Raw genomic sequence first — 12,008 nt, 5'->3', positions numbered from 1 at the left:
TTGGATGGGTAGGAGGGCACCTAGGGTTACCACAGCAACCAGCTCTATAAACAACTAATGTACCCTGCTTAGAGAGCAATTGGTGGTGGTGGTGTGTGAGCGAGAGATATTAAGCATGGGCGTGGTAAATTGTAGATTGTCCACCTACAGATATGCAGCCTTTTCCCTCGTTCCCTTTCTTTTTCTAGGTTGGCACACTGGTGGCAGTGGCGGCTGCATGCTCTGATGCCACTGTGCAGAACTCCAGTGTTTTCTCTGATAATAGGGATTGGATGTTGTTGTTTCGCCCCCCAAGGCATCTATAGAGACGTCATTAAATCAATCCTCAAACAGAGGCTTGTGAGAGGAGGCTCTGATACACTGCGATGGATTCTGCCACCCAACCCCCTCCTCCACCCCCCACCGCCTGAGACAATAGCTCTGCTCTGTGGAGAATGGGAGGAATATGCTCTAGTTAACAACGAGAAGGGAACGCAGGCGTTGGATCCGCTTCCATTAAAGTGGCCACACTCTAAATTTGAGTTTTGAGAGGTTCCCTGAAACACGTGAGGGATTCAATACAAAGCACACCTATAAAACACCATCTCTATCTAATAGAGTAAGTAATAATCAAATGTTTATATCTAACATGAAAACCACAAAATATCCTATATAACCAATGAGAATGAAGTTAAGACGAAAGGGCCTACCACTGGGAAAAAAATTGGTTGGATCTAAAAAACAAATCCCTTGTTATTTCAGCTTACTTTATCAATGGAATCAAGTTGCATCAAGTTGGCAGGTTTCAACAAGTGAATAAAAATGAATACTAAACACAATCCCCGGCAAAATAATTCCTACTGCATTATCTTTCCATCCTCCCCATTGTTCGTATGACCATTTGGTTTGAGCATTTGATTTCCAAGATGGCGTAGCAATCAGATGTGTGTTTGTCTTTGTCTTATCCCGTGTCTTATCCCGTATCTTATCCCGTGTAAATAGCAGTTTTTTTTCTTATGTACTTATATGCCTTGCGAAAGTATTCGGCCCCCTTGAACTTTGCGACCATTTGCCACATTTCAGGCTTCAAACATAAAGATATAAAACTGTATTTTTTTGTGAAGAATCAACAACAAGTGGGACACAATCATGAAGTGGAACGACATTTATTGGATATTTCAACCTTTTTTAACAAATCAAAAACTGAAAAATTGGGCGTGCAAAATTATTCAGCCCCCTTAAGTTAATACTTTGTAGCGCCACCATTTTCTGCGATTACAGCTGTAAGTCGCTTGGGGTATGTCTCTATCAGTTTGCACATCGAGAGACTGACATTTTTTCCCATTCCTCCTTGCAAAACAGCTCGAGCTCAGTGAGGTTGGATGGAGAGCATTTGTGAACAGCAGTTTTCAGTTCTTTCCACAGATTCTCGATTGGATTCAGGTCTGGACTTTGACTTGGCCATTCTAACACCTGGATATGTTTATTTTTGAACCATTCCATTGTAGATTTTGCTTTATGTTTTGGATCATTGTCTTGTTGGAGGACAAATCTCCGTCCCAGTCTCAGGTCTTTTGCAGACTCCATCAGGTTTTCTTCCAGAAAATATCCAATAAATGTCGTTCCACTTCATGATTGTGTCCCACTTGTTGTTGATTCTTCACAAAAAAATACAGTTTTATATCTTTATGTTTGAAGCCTGAAATGTGGCAAAAGGTCGCAAAGTTCAAGGGGGCCGAATACTTTCGCAAGGCACTGTATTTTAATCTCAATTTCTATCTACTAACTAAATATACTTTCCTGCAACCCACCTCACCCAATGTGGTACAGATCTGCTATTTTTATTCCATTCTCTCCACCACGTCACAGGATTTCTGCCGCTCTGGATCATTACACCGGATCATCCCAGCTAGCTCCTCTGTCCCGAAGCAAGCACCAAGTAGCCTTGAGCTAGCCTCGAGCTAGGCCCATATACCAGCTGATTCTAGGGCTACAATACCTATTTTGCCAATTGGCCTGGACCCTTTACTGTTGACAAGGAACCCCGCCGATCCATCACGACTGGTCTGCCGAAGTAATCGCCCGATGTGTTCTCAACATGCCATTCCGTTACGATGTCGCCGAAGAACCACCTGCTAGCCCCAGCCGGCTAGCTTTTCTGAACACCGTGTCCCTCGCTTGTCTAGCGTAGTAGTGACTACCGAACGGCCCCCTGACTCACCTATTGCTGTTCATTGGACCCTGTGATCACTCGGCTACACAGCTGATGCCCCCTGGACTGTTTCAATAACACGGTACCTCATTTTGTTTATCTGTTGGCCCCAGCCTCGAACTCAGGCCCTATATGTACCTAACTGACCCGCTCTGCCCATTCATAGCCATTTACCCGTTGTCTTAGCTCTCCCGACCAACACCTGTGATTACTTTATGCCTCTCTCTAATGTCGATATGCCTTGTCTACTGCTGTCTCGGCTAGATCTTCTTCACTGTAGAGCCCTCAATCCCGATCAACATGCCTCTTTTGTCCCACTACACACACATATGGAGACCTGTCCTGGCTCAACTGGTGCCTCCAGAGACAAAACCTCTCTCATCGTCACTCAACGCCTAGGTTTACCTCTACCGTATTCACATCCTACCATACCCTTGTCTGTACATTATGCCCTGAATCTATTATACTGCGCCCAGAAATTTGCTCCTTTAATTCTCTGTTCCCAAAGCACTAGACGCTGAAGCTGGAGAATTTTATCTCCCTCACTAACTTTAAGCATCAGCTGTCAGAGCAGCTTACTGATCATTGCACCTGTACATAGCTCATCTGAAAATAGCCCACCCAACTACCTCATCCCCATATTGTTATTTATTTTTGCCCTTTTACACCCCAGTATCTCTACTTGCACATCATCATCTGCACATCTATCATTCCAGTGTTAATGCCAATTTCTAATAATTTTGCCTCTTTGGCCCATTTATTACCGTACCTCCCTAATCTTACTACATTTGCACACACTGTTAATCCCATATGTAACTCTGTTGTTTTTGTCACACTGCTTTGCTTTTAGCTTAGCTTTTCACAAATCTCCTGCAGGCAGTTATGTCCTGCAGACATTCAAATCCCTGTGGAGCAGGAGACTGCTCTCTCAAACCGTTTACTTTCACTACCTCCCTGGATTTTAATGAGACATTTGTCTGAGGCTGGCTGATAGGGATGCAACCTCTGCAGTGTATAATCAACTCAATCATTAACTGTCTGAGCTCAAATATAGAAGTCTATTAATGCCTTTTCTCTGTCTCCCATGTCCATTCATAAGGAGTCGGAACATAGGTGATTATAGGAAAATGGATTCAGACTCATCACGATAGGCATGTGGCCCAACAGCTGAGCACCATGTGCATGTCAGAGTGTTTTCACACATATCCATCAGCCTAGACTAACGTGGCAATTATGACGGGACAGCCAGTTTAAAATGGCAACCATCTCTCTTTCTCCCTCCAAATAGCCCAGTTGGAGCGCAGCACCCGCCAATGGCGTCATTCTGGAAGACAGATGAGAATATGACACAGGAGTTTCCCTCAAGAGCTCTAACCTCGTACCTGCTACAATGTTGAGGATATAATGGGAAAGGTAGCTTATTTTGACTCAGAGCGCTGAGGTAAAAATCTAACAACAACATAAACTGTGTAAACCAGACTAAACAATGAGGAAGGTATTTTGGCTGGCCTCCGGTCTAAATGATAAACAGTGTCCCACCAGATGGTGTGTTTGTGGCTGTCTGCAGGCAGAGCTGGGTTAGAGCCAGGCCTTTCATTAACACATCGTAGCACAGATCAGGAGGTTTTACACAGTCTGGTTTTAAAGCTACACTGCTGTGCCGGTCCCTGCTCTGGCAATGTGTCTGCCACCACGGCAGTGCTGGATCAGGGGTTAGAGACAGAGACAGAGACAGAGAGAGAAAGAGAGAGAAAGAGAGAGAGAGAGAGAGAGAGAGAGGCGATCAGGTAGGCAGGTAGGTAGGTGTGGTTAGGGGTCAAGGGTCAGGTTCCATGGAGGAGTGTGTAGGGAATACTCACTGTCCTCCAAAGAGCTGCATGCCCAGCAGGGCAAAGACAACGATGAAGAGGAAGAGGAGGAAGAGCAAGCTGATAATGGACTTCATTGAGTTGAGAAGAGACACTACCAGGTTCCTCAGGGAGTTCCAGTACCTGGGAAGAGCAGAGAGAAGAGAAAGGAGGAAGAGAGAGAGAAAGAGATGGAGATAGTGGTGAATGGACAAGGAGAATATAGGGAGGAAAGGATGGTGGGAGGGTTGATTGTGGTACTACCGGTAAATAGATCCACATTTTCCATTTTTGTTGTGAATCACATGATTATTGACTAATCTAGTGAGTATAAAATGATTGCAATCTAACTTTAATAGGATTATAGACTGACAGAGTGGGACAATGCTAAACATTCCTCTGAGGAAAAATTATTCATATTGTCACCACATTTGATTCTGAATGTATGTTGATATCTTGTATGAGAAATGTGTGTTCACTCACTTGGTAAATTTGAATAACCTGAGCAGACGAAGAGCCCTCAGCACACTAATGCCATAGGATGCCCCTGGTTTGATTATAGACCACACCACCTCAAGTATACTCCCTATTATCACCTGTGGAGAAGAGGACAGGAGAAAAGGCGAAAGAGCTACTGTAACAAAGTAGCTACTACTTGCTACTCAGCAGCTAATCACTGTCACTGATTATACAGTATCAGTCAAAAGTTTGGACACACCTACTCATTCAAGTGTTTTTCTTAATTTGACTATTTTCTACATTGTAGAATAATTGCGAAGACATCAAAACCATGAAATAACACATGGAATCATGCAGTAACCAAAAAATTGATAAACAAATCAAAATATATTTTATATTTGAGATTCTTCAAATATTGCCTTGGTGCCAGCTTTGCAGACTATTCTCTCAACCAGCTTCATGAGGTAGTCACCTGGAATGCATTTCAATTAACAGTTGTGCTTTGTTAAAAGTTAATTTGTGGAATTTATTTCCATCTTTCCATCTCCATCTTTGAGCCAATCAGTTGTGTCAGTTATTCTACAATGTGGAAAATAGTAAAACAACTAAGAAAAACCCTGGAATGAGTAGGTGTGTCCAAACTTTTGACTGGTACTGTATACATACACACAGTCCATTCAGAAAGTATTCAGACCCTTCAACCTTTTTCACATTTTGGTAAGTTACAGCCTTATTCTAAAATATGACTTTTCCCCCCTATCAATTTACATACAATGCCCCATAAAGACTAAGCAAAAACAATAAAGAATACATTTTTTGCTAATTTATTAAACATTTCAAACGGAAATATCACTTTTACATAAGTACTCAGACCCTTTACTCAGTACTTTGTTGAAGCACCTTTGGCAGTGATTACAGCCTTGAGGCTTCTTGGGTATGACGCTACAAGCTTGACACACCAGTATTTGGGGATTTTCTCCTATTCTTCTCTGCAGATCCTCTCAAGCTTTGTCAGGTTGGATGGGGAGTGTCACCAGAGATGTTCGATTGATTGTTCAAGTCTGGGATGTGCCTGGGCAACTCAAAGACATTCAGAGACTTGTCCCGAAGCCACTCCTGTGTTGTCTCTGCTGTGTGCTTAAGGCTGTTGTCCGGTTGGAAGGTAAACCTTCGCCCCAGTCTGAGGTCCTGAGCAATGTGGAGCAGGTTTTCATCAAGGAGCTCTCTGAACTTTGCTCCGTTCATCTTTGCTTCGATCCTGACTAGTCTCCCAGTCCCTGCTGCTGAAAAACATCCACACAGCATGCTGCTGCCACCACCATGCTTCACCATAGGGATTGTGCCAGGTTCCCTTCAGAAGTGATGCTTGGCATTCAGGCCAAATAGTTCAATCTTGGTTTTATCAGAGAATCCTGTTTCTCATGGTCTGAGAGTCTTTAGGTGCCTTTTGGCAAACTCCAAGCGGGCTGTCATGTGCCTTTTACAGAGGAGTGTCTTCCGTCTGGCTACTCTACCATAAAGACCTGATTGGTGGAGTGCTGCGGAGATAGTAGTCCTTCTGGAAGGTCCTCCTATCTCCACAGAGGAACTCTGGAGCTCTGTCAGAGTGACCATCAGGTTCTTGGTCACCTCCCTGACCAAGGCTCTTCTCCCCCGATTGCTCAGTTTGGCCGGGACTTCCAAACGTCTTCCATTTAAGAATGATGGAGGCCACTGTGTTCTTGGGGACCTTTAATATTGCAGAAATGATTTGGTACCCTTCCGCAGATCTGTGCCTCGACACAATCCTGTCTCGGAGCTCTACGGACAATTCCTTCGACCTCATGGCTTGGTTTTTTGATCAACTGTCAACATTATACAGATAGGTGTGTGCCTTTCCAAATCATGTACAATCAATTGAATTTACCACAGGTTGACTCCAATCAAGTTGTAGAACCATCAAGGATAATCCATGGAAACAGGATGCACCTGAGCTCAATTTCGAGTCTCATAGCAAAGGGTCTGAATACTTAAGTTGTTTTTTGTTTTTAATACATTTGCAATAAAAATTAAGAACCTGTTTTTAATGGGGTATTATGGGTTATTGTGTGTAGATTGCTGAGGATTTTTATTTATTTCATCAATTTTAGCATAAGGCTGTAACGTAACAAAATGTGGTAAAAGTCAAGGGGTCTAAATACTTTTTAGCAGACACTTTGATCCCAAGCAACTTACAGTCATGAGTGCATTCATTTTATGTATGGGTGGTCCGGAGAATCAAACTCACTATCCTGGCATTACAAGCACCATGCTCTACCAACTGAGCTACAGAGGACCAATCAATTCAATCAATTGATTCAATTCAAAATTTAACATCAAACAATTCAACATTTAATTATCATATAAAAAATGTATCCAGTTGCCATGTAAGTCAAATTAAGTAAGCATCTGTATCTGAGACAGATGAATTAGCTCTTAAAGGTATTGCACAGGCATTTATGGTGACTTACACTAAAGTCGAAGCAGTTGAAAGAGGAATGGAAGTAGTTCCTGGCTCCCAGGCCATACATCTTCAGGCTCATCTCAGACAGGAACAGACCCAGGAACACAAACTCTGCCAGGTCTGGGGTTCCAGGGGGGATGGAGAACCATCAATGACTAAATGCATCAGCTACTAATAATCATCCATTTAATTGTGAATGTGTGTGTATTTGTGCATGTGTGTGTAGGCATCTGTGTGTGTGCACGTGCCTGGTGTGCATACACACGTGTGTGTGTGACTTACAGAGGGCAGTGGTGAGCCACTCAGGCTGGTCGTAGTGGACGATGGCCACACACAGTGTGTTGAGGCCCACCAGACATAGTACTATCCAGTAGAAGCTCTGGGCTTTGACCATGCGACGGATGAAGAAACGCATTCTCCTCTCCTTGCGGCGGAAGTAGGACGAGCTCTCCAGCTTACTGCTCTTCACACTGGCTCGGCCAAACGGAGAGCCTGGGGGGGCTAGGGAAAGTAGGGAAGTCAGCACAGAAAGGTGTATCATGCTGTACATCACGTCACATTCCCTAAAGGGATTTACTGTTCATCATTATCAAGTCATCATCCGCAAGTCTAGGGTGATTTGAACATTATATCACATGTTCTAATAGTTTACAAAGACAACTATTGGACAACTATTGGACAACTATTGGCATCCAGCATTAAGTCTGTATTTCTGAATCTGAGGGGGAACAGTATAAGAGTATTGAGGCTACTTCAGGCTGTAATCAACCGCACTAGAAGCTCCATATTTAGACTCTCGCTCTACATTCCACCTGAATAAATCCAAGCTTCTTTGCTAATTGAAAGACCTTCACGACTAAGACTAAAATGGATAAGACGCAAATGACTAAGGCAAAAATGTATCCTCAATTCTCACTTTCCACTCTGAAAATGTGCAATTTTTTTGCATTAAAAGGTTATGTAATCTGCCTCAATGAGAGTGAAATTGGATCTTTAGTCTAGAACAGGAAAAATGTTGATATAAGATTTGACTGTGTAAAGCCTGCATCCCCATGACACTTTTACTTTTAGGTTTGTGTGTATTATGTGTATTGTTGTGAATTGTTAGATATTACGGCACTGTTGGAGCTAGAAACACAAGCATTTCACTACACCGCTAAACATGCGTATGTGACAGATACAATTTGATTTGATACAAAGAATCAGTAAAACAAGCTAAACCTCTGACTCTGATACTGTCAGTGTTGTTATTTGTGTTTACATACCAGAGATAACAGTTAAGTACATCGAGGCATTAAAAAGATGCATGAAGAATAGGAAAACATTTTAATAGGCCAAAGGTCACCAGAGAGGGAACATGACACCTTTTCCCAATAGCCTAGATACGGTACAAGCTGTGAGGACAAGCTCAACTTATCTAAAAGGTCAGTGTTAGCCAAAGGTTGATTTAGTCAGTTAAGGTCAAATGTGAAGGTTGGGGTCAGTCAGACAGTTGACTGGTCAGTCAGATAGGAGTACAGGACGGTTGAGTCTTACCAACAGAGGACATGTCAGTGAAGTGATCCTCTCCCTCCTCAGCACCAATCAGGTCATTCTTACTCTTCTTTACCTTGCCACGTTTCAACACTGCATACACACAGCACAGCAGAGAGGCAGGAGTAAGGATATGTACACACACATGGACATTTACATACACACATATGTATGTGCTGCCAAGCGCACGCACGCACACGCACACACACACCCACCATACCCCTCCCCCATATGTGTGGGCTAATTGGATGCAATGAATAGTGGGCATCAATCACATTTTTCATTCACCGATTCTAGCTTCCGCTTCAAGTCAGCCTTGAAATGAAAAACTGCAGTGCATGAATGTGATCGTCACATGACCGTCAATGTCACAAAAGCTCTACAACCCTTCTAGAATCTAGAGTACCTCTTCAATGCTCTGCTCAGAGGCAAAATGAGCTCTGCTTATGTTCTCTATGAATGAGGATCGGAGCAACATCTTAATTCTCTGGAGAGTTATGAGTAAATGGTGAAATAGAGAGAACCGATAAGGTGTTTAATAGAACGACAGACAGATTGACAACGCTCCAGCGTTTGGATCTTTACCTATAAATCTGTCCTTTCATTTCTCTCCATCCCTTCCAGCAACTGTATCTTTGCTCGGTCAGCAATATTTGGCATTTGCACAATGCAGTCACCTGCACTCCATGCAGCAAGTAGCCTAGTGGTTAGAGCAGGGTTCCTGTGACCGAACGGTTGCTAGTTCACTCCCGAAGCTGACAAGGAGAATCTGTCGATGTGCCCTTGAGGAAGGCACATAATCACAATGTGCATAGTCACTTGATAAGATGGATGTCCTCCAATTGCGGATTTGCTATCAACGTGACGCTCGTAACTACATTTTCCTCTGTTTTACTGAAAAATGGCATTTGTACAAGATATTCATCGAGGGGACAGGACATCGGATTCAGGGACAACCAGAGGGGGACGGATATGTCTCTTCATCAACAAACTGGTGTTCTGACTCTAGTGATAGTCTCGACCTATTGTTCACCCGTCTTGGAATACCTGATGGTCAAATGCCAACCCTTCTACCTCCCGAGAGAGTTTTCCTCTGTTATCATAACTGCTGTATCCATTCCAGCTCAGGAAAACAACAAAAAGCTGAGACTTGACGAACTGTACGAACTGCACCCAAAGCTTGCTTTTCTTGATGCAAATAATATAATTCCGCATCACTAAAACAAGTGATGCCCAACTTCTAACAACAATTCTCCTTTGCCACTCGGTGTAATAAAGTCCTGGATCACTTTTAGTCACAAGCAAGCACACGAGGCCCTCCCTGGTCCCCCTTCGGCAAATCTGACAACAACTCTATACTCCTGCTTCCCCTTTATAGACAAAAGCTCAAAACAGGAGGTAAACAGGACGCGCTCCATTGAAAAATGGTCGTCCTAATAGATGGCAATGCTACAGGACTGCTTTGCTAACGCTGACAGGAACATGTTCCGGGACTCCACCGATAGCGTTGTCGATCTAACCACCCTCGTCACCGGCTTCATCATGAAATGCTTTGCCAACATCGGGCCCACAGTGAAGGTTGGATGCTTCTCCAATCAAAAGTCCTGGATTCCCTCCGAAGTGTGTCAATGATGGCGAATTGACTGACTTCCAAATACTTAGTATACGTTTTTCAAGATGAGTGATGAGAAAAGAATTGTCCAGGTCATTGAGTATCTCACTACAGCCCCATATGCCATGTCTTGAAATATGCAGAGAGACAGATTCAATGTAAGTTTCAATGTAAGTTTACATTGTAATCATTCTGACAGCCAACTTTTTAGGTCTTCCCACGACTTCTGGACTATATAGCATTCCCAGAAAGCATGGATTATTGAGGCCTTATTAGTTGTACACTTGAGACATGACTCTGACATTGTGCCATAGAATTTGTGAATATTGTCCTTGTATGATATACAGAACCAGTCAAAGGTTCGGACACGCCTACTCATTCAAGGGTTTTTCTTTATTTTTACTATTTTCTACATTGTAGAACAATAGTGAAGACATCAAAACAATGAAATAACACATGGAATCATGTAGTAACCAAAAAATACATTTTATATTGAGATTATTCAAAGTAGCCACCCTTTGCCTTGATGCCAGCTTTGCACACTCTTGGCATTCTCTCAACCAGCTTTATGACGTAGTCACCTGGAACTCATTTCAATTAACAGGTGTGCAAAGTTAAAAGTTAATTTGTGGAATTCCTGTCCTTCTTAATGCGTTTCAGCCAATCAGTTGTGCTGTGACAAGGTAGGGGTGGTATACAGAAGATAGCCCTATTTAGTAAAAGACCAAGTCCATATTATGGCAAGAACAGCTCAAATAAGCAAAAAGAAATGACAGTCCATCATTACTTTAAGACATGAAGGTCAGTCTATGGGGAAAACTAAAATAACTTTTAAAGTTTCTTCAAATCAAATCAAAATGCAATAGTCACATACAAGAGATTAGCAGATATTATTGCCGGTGTAGCAAAATGCTTGTGCTTCTAGCTCCGACAGAGCAGTAATTACTAACAAGTAATATCTAAGAAATTACACAACATATGCCCAATACACACAAATCTAAGTAGGAATGAATTAAGACTACATAAATATAGACGATCGATGTCAGAGTGAACGGACTACGATACAGTAGAATAGTATAGAAAACAGTATATACAGTTGAAGTCGGAAGTTTACATACACTTAGATTGGAGTCATTAAAACTCATTTTTCATCCACTCCACAAGTTTCTTGTTAACAAACTATAGTTTTGGCAAGTCGGTTAGGACATCTACTTTGTGCATGGCACAAGTAATTTTTCCAACAATTGTTTACAGACAGATTATTTAACTCACTGTATCACAATTCCAGTGGGTCAGAAGTTTACATACGTTGACTGTGCCTTAGCTTGGAAAAATAGCTTGGAAAATTCCAGAAAATTATGTCATGGCTTTAGAAGCTTCTGAAAGTCTAATTGACATCATTTGAGTTAATTGGAGGTGTACCTGTGGATGTATTTCAAGGCCTACATTCAAACACAGTGCCTCTTTGCTTGACATCATGGGAAAATCAAAAGGAATCAGCCAAGACCTCAGAAAAAAAAATTGTAGACCTCCACAAGTCTGGTTCATCCTTGGGAGCAATTTCCAAACGCCTGAAGAAACCGTGTTCATCTGTACAAACAATAGTACGCAAGTATAAACACCATGGGACCACGCAGCCGTCATACCGCTCATGAAGGAGACGTGTTCTGTCTTCTAGAGATGAGCATACTTTGGTGAGAAAAGTGCAAATCAATCCCAGAACAACAGCAAAGGTCCTTGTGAAGATGCTGGAGGAAACAGGTACAAAAGTATCTATACCCACGGTAAAACGAGTCCTATATCGACATAACCTGAAAGGCCGCTCAGCAAGGAAGAAGCCACGGCTCCAAAACCACCATAAAAAAGCCAGAGTACGGTTTGCAA

General features: G+C 42.5%; 1 protein-coding gene across 1 annotated transcript in view; it reads right to left on the bottom strand.

Moving 5' to 3' along the window:
• The window catches only part of cacna1b (neuronal-type voltage-gated calcium channel subunit Cav2.2), a gene marked incomplete at both ends in the record, with an annotated part of 120,100 nt that overhangs the window by 69,208 nt on the left and 38,884 nt on the right, over window positions 1-12,008 (bottom strand). Inside the window, 5 exon segments of the mRNA NM_001124629.1 lie at window positions 4,051-4,182; window positions 4,522-4,634; window positions 6,987-7,099; window positions 7,262-7,480; window positions 8,516-8,605. Coding sequence (NP_001118101.1) covers window positions 4,051-4,182; window positions 4,522-4,634; window positions 6,987-7,099; window positions 7,262-7,480; window positions 8,516-8,605 — 667 coding nt within the window.

Source organism: Oncorhynchus mykiss, chromosome 5, assembly GCF_013265735.2.
Source record: "Oncorhynchus mykiss isolate Arlee chromosome 5, USDA_OmykA_1.1, whole genome shotgun sequence".
Lineage (NCBI taxonomy): Eukaryota > Metazoa > Chordata > Actinopteri > Salmoniformes > Salmonidae > Oncorhynchus > Oncorhynchus mykiss.
The sequence above is the reverse complement of the archived record's forward strand: the minus strand, read 5'-3'. Positions and strand labels throughout refer to the sequence as shown.